The sequence below is a fragment of the Capsicum annuum genome, chromosome 5 (assembly GCF_002878395.1).
Source record: "Capsicum annuum cultivar UCD-10X-F1 chromosome 5, UCD10Xv1.1, whole genome shotgun sequence".
In the NCBI taxonomy this organism is placed as follows: Eukaryota; Viridiplantae; Streptophyta; class Magnoliopsida; order Solanales; family Solanaceae; genus Capsicum; species Capsicum annuum.
Genome location: NC_061115.1, coordinates 16,189,104 through 16,193,505, shown reverse-complemented (window position 1 = coordinate 16,193,505; position 4,402 = coordinate 16,189,104). Strand labels below are relative to the sequence as shown.

At 37.7% G+C, this 4,402-nt stretch overlaps 1 protein-coding gene across 1 annotated transcript; it reads right to left on the bottom strand.

The window, feature by feature from the left end:
* Window positions 1-424: 424 nt before the first annotated feature.
* LOC107863026 (disease resistance protein RPP13) lies at window positions 425-3,524 on the bottom strand. The gene is given in 2 exon segments (XM_016708781.2): window positions 425-1,948; window positions 1,950-3,524. Coding segments are annotated over 2 exon segments (2,562 nt in total). The 5' UTR covers window positions 3,360-3,524; the 3' UTR covers window positions 425-796.
* Window positions 3,525-4,402: the final 878 nt, after the last annotated feature.

The following is a 4,402-nucleotide window of genomic DNA, read 5'->3' as shown; positions in this document are numbered from 1 at the left end:
TTAAGGCCAATGTTATAATTTGGTGTCAAGTTTAGGGACATATTCATGTATTATGCCTTCATAATTTCTTCAAATTGAGCACGTTATGAAGTAGTTCTTTAATAAAAGGGTGTGGTCGAAAACAATTACTAATTATTGTCTTAAAATCCTAAAGCGAAACTTATTTTGCAACGGAGGAAATAGCACATAGCATAATCGATAATATGCATCTCTGCAGTGCAGATAGAGATAAACTCAATTGAAATAAGTCAGTGCAAGTAAAATTGATTATCTATTCTGGTTCTTGCGCATCTGGCACAATGGAATCTGAGCCGAAACATGAATTAGTAATTCATGAGGGATGACTGAGCCACACACTGTATGTAGGAGTCATAGACTCAACATCTTTTTAAAATCTTGTACTAGTCTGGGATGGACAACTGTGCAATCAAAATATTTATGTTTGCATACTCTAACATATAATACAATTGCATACACTTCTTGGCTTCCCCGAAACACATAATGGAAATACACAAAGTAACAACACCACGAGCATATGTGGTTTCTGTGCATTGACTTGGTAACTGAAGGCATATTTATTCCTCAGGAAAAGCAGGTTTCATTGAAAATAAGGTACAAGGAGTATGAAATGCAGATATTTTAACTAATCTTGAGTATTCAACAAAGTTAAATAAAACTACAACAGAGCGAGTAAAAGTGATTAAAGAAATGGTCAAAGTGTATTGAGATTACTTGTTATTTACCTCTGCTATTATAAAAGAGACCGAAATAGAACGTCATATATGCTTGAAAAGCTTTATCCAATACGAGTTCTCGCCAACCTCTCCACCTCTTTCATTCTCTCGGGAATCTCCCTTAGCTTTGGACAGTTATGAATACCAAGACCTTTAATCAGAGGCATGGCATTTGTCGCTAAGTTCCACCTTTCTAGGTTCTCAAGACTTTCAAGATGAAGGAACTCCAGTTGACAGAAGTCGTTACCACTACAGGTTATTTCTTTTCCTTCATAAGCTCTCAATAAATCAAGATTCCTTAGGTTCGGCAACATTCCCAAAATAGGCATCGGATCTCCCATGAGTTCTGAGTGAGAAAGGATCATCATTGTGATGGAATTTGGAAATGGATTTGACAGAGGCAGTTTCTCTATTCTCCCATTTAACCACAATTTCTGGAGCTTTTGAAAAGAATTAAGAAATTCAAGGGCCGGGAATGATTCATCATCTTTACAAAACAATCTGAGAATGATAAGGTTTTTCAAGCTGCTAATGTTATTTAGGGAGTAAGATTTCATAATACCATACATACGTAAATCTTGAAGATTGACTAAATCAACAGGATCAACATCTTTCCACTGATCACAACAAATGCCATTAATAACTTGAAGACCTGTGAGTTTACTTATATGTTTCAATGGTTTTGAATATGAAGCTTCTAAATGTCTTAGATTTATTAGGTCAGCTGTCTCTGGAGGTAGTTGGCATAAGCGTCCGAAATTATTCAAGACACGAATTGTCTGTAAATTCTTGAGGTTGCCAATAGAGGAGGGAAGTTCATGGATACCTTTCAATCTTAAGAACTTGAGGTGGTATAAACATCCTATGGAATCAGGTAATATAGATGTAGAACTGTTAGAACGAATCCCCAAGTGCAACACATATGTATGTTGGAAACCATTACGAAAGTTTATAAGACCCAACTTACAAAAATCTAGATCGAAAAACATTATTGACCTAACCTTCAAGTTAGAAAGATCAAGTGAGAGGTACCTTTCTACTTGATCATGAACGGCATGTCTGAGACATAAGGAAGATATGGAATGCTTTCTTGGATCATAAATGTCAAAGAAGCTCACCTCCAATGCCTTTTGCACGGCAAGATCCCGAAGTAAATCATGAATCCTACATTCATGAATGTTTTCCCAAAATGTACTTACTGATTGTATCAAGCTTCAGTCTTATCAACTCATTCAAGAAGCCTTCACCGACATCCTCCATTCTTTCTTCTCCTCTTGGTATGAAGCCCTCGGCCATCCACATCCAAATTATGTTTTCCGCATAGATCACATAGTCTTCTGGAAACATACCAAAGGAAAGAAAACATTGCTTGAGCGCAGTTGGCAAATCATTGTAGCTCAATGATAGTAAGAAGGAGATTTCAAGTGAGTCATCTTTAATGTTCTGCCAGAGCTGTGTCTTCACCTTTTTCCATTCTTCTAGCCCCTTTTTGTGTGAAAGTAGTCCGCTTAATACAACAATTGCAAGAGGTAAGCCTCCACACTTGTCCACCATATCCTTAGCTAACCTCTCCATTGCTGAGACCATTGCCTGAACATCAAGTAGTTTCTTGCAAAATAGGTCCCAACTCTCTTCTTGGCTAAGATACCGGAGTTTATGGACAAAACCTTTGTTATCTGCTCTTTCAGCGACATCCTCCTTGCGCGTGGTAATAATCACTCTGCTTCCACTCTTGCTATCTGGAAATGCTCTTTTTAAACTTTCCCATGCTTCTCTACGCCATACATCATCAACCACCACAAGGTATTTGTCTTCTTTCAATAGATCACGAAGGTAACTTTCTAGATCTGTCTCTGTCATCTTTTCCAACAAATCTATATTCTCCTTGGTGCGTCTTTGGATAGATTTTATGATATTCCTAAGAAGATCCATGGTATTGTACTCTTGAGAAACACATATCCAAGCACGTGTTGGGAAGCTAGAGACTATATTGGGATTGGTGTAGAGGTTTCTCGCAAGAGTGGTCTTGCCTAATCCGCCCATACCAAAAATGGAGATGACGCTTCGGCGAGGTTCTTCTTTGAGAAGTTCAGCAAGCAATATTTCAACGACCTCCCGAAAGCCAACAAAAAGCCGATCCTGATCATCCACATAAGAGGTAGTTCTCCTCAATGTTCTAACCATTGCAGACTGGTTGTTTGGCCGAGTTGGCGCATTATTGATATCTGTAATACCATAAGTCTCTCGTTTTCGAGAGATGTCCATGATACGTTGCTTGAGTGATTGGATCTCCTTGCCTACTTTGTAGAATTTGGTCTCCTTCGTACATATGCAAGTGCAAGCCTTCAGACGACTAGCAAATCCATCGACATCACTAGCCCCGAAGCTGTAAGTCTCGAGTATAGCGACAGCGTCATTAGCAACAGAGTTGATTTCAAACACCCATTGTTGAACTCTTTGATCTCGACTTGGATTTTCTTCTGCATGTTTGATGAAAGACTGCATGAAGAGAAGCTCATTTCGCAGCCACTGCACATCCTCTCTTAGACCTAAACGCAGGTTTACTTCCTGTATGAGGAAATCACCCAGCTTTTGAACTGCAAATGACACAAAGGCATCAGCCATCCTCTGGTCTGGTATAGTCTTGATTAAAGCAGGGAACTTTGTGACAAAATATCGTAACAACGAGGTAAAATTGAAGATATTGGGAGAAAGAAATAGAGAGGCAGAAGTAGTGTAGTATAAAGTTGGCTATATAGATCGTATGGTGACAAATGTGGATTATTCTTATATATATAAATGATTGCATGAAAATCTGAGTCATAACTACGTGGTTTTGTGGAAAAATGAACTACGTTTGTCCAATATGTCAGCATTGATGTGGAAAATGAACCAGAAAAATTAGAGTAATGAAAGTGAAATGTGTCTCATTTGACTGGGCAATGACGAGAATATCGAAGTGTTCTCATTTGAGTTGAAACCATTTATTTTCAGTGGTATTCTCAGATTCCTTTTTCGTTTGTGTACCGCGATTGGACAGAATTGGATATCCTTAGCCATCTAATATGTATCGTACAAGAAGAAGGGAACAACAATTAGAAATCCACAGCTTACAATTAAATTGAAGATATCTTAATTGCAAGGAAATTACAATTCAACTCAATAAATGAAACCATGAAAGTCAGACATAACCATGTGGTCTGTGGAAAAAGCATTACGATAGTCCAAATATGCCAAACACTAATGTGGAAAATTAACAAAAACTATGGCCCATTTGACAGGGAAAGAGAAAATGAAAAGCTCCCATATTCAAAAGGGACAAAGATGCAATAATCTAAGGGAAAGGTACCTTTTCATAAATATTTCATTGGTTTGACTTGGCCTTCTGTTGACTTATATGAATTCACCAAGGATCAGGAGACCAGGTCCCTTGATAGGCAGTTACAACACTTTAAAGAACAGTGAAGTTAGATTCAAGAATAGTACATGACACAATATTTAAGTGAAAATCTTCTTGCTCAATGGAGGAAAAACATAACTTATCTCACAGGATTTCTAGCAACTTCACTAATTTCAAAGCCAAAAGTGATTATGGACTCTAGTTACAAGGATTAAACTCTTAATCCTATCTCCTTGTAATAACTCTATTACAAGACAGATGTAGTTAC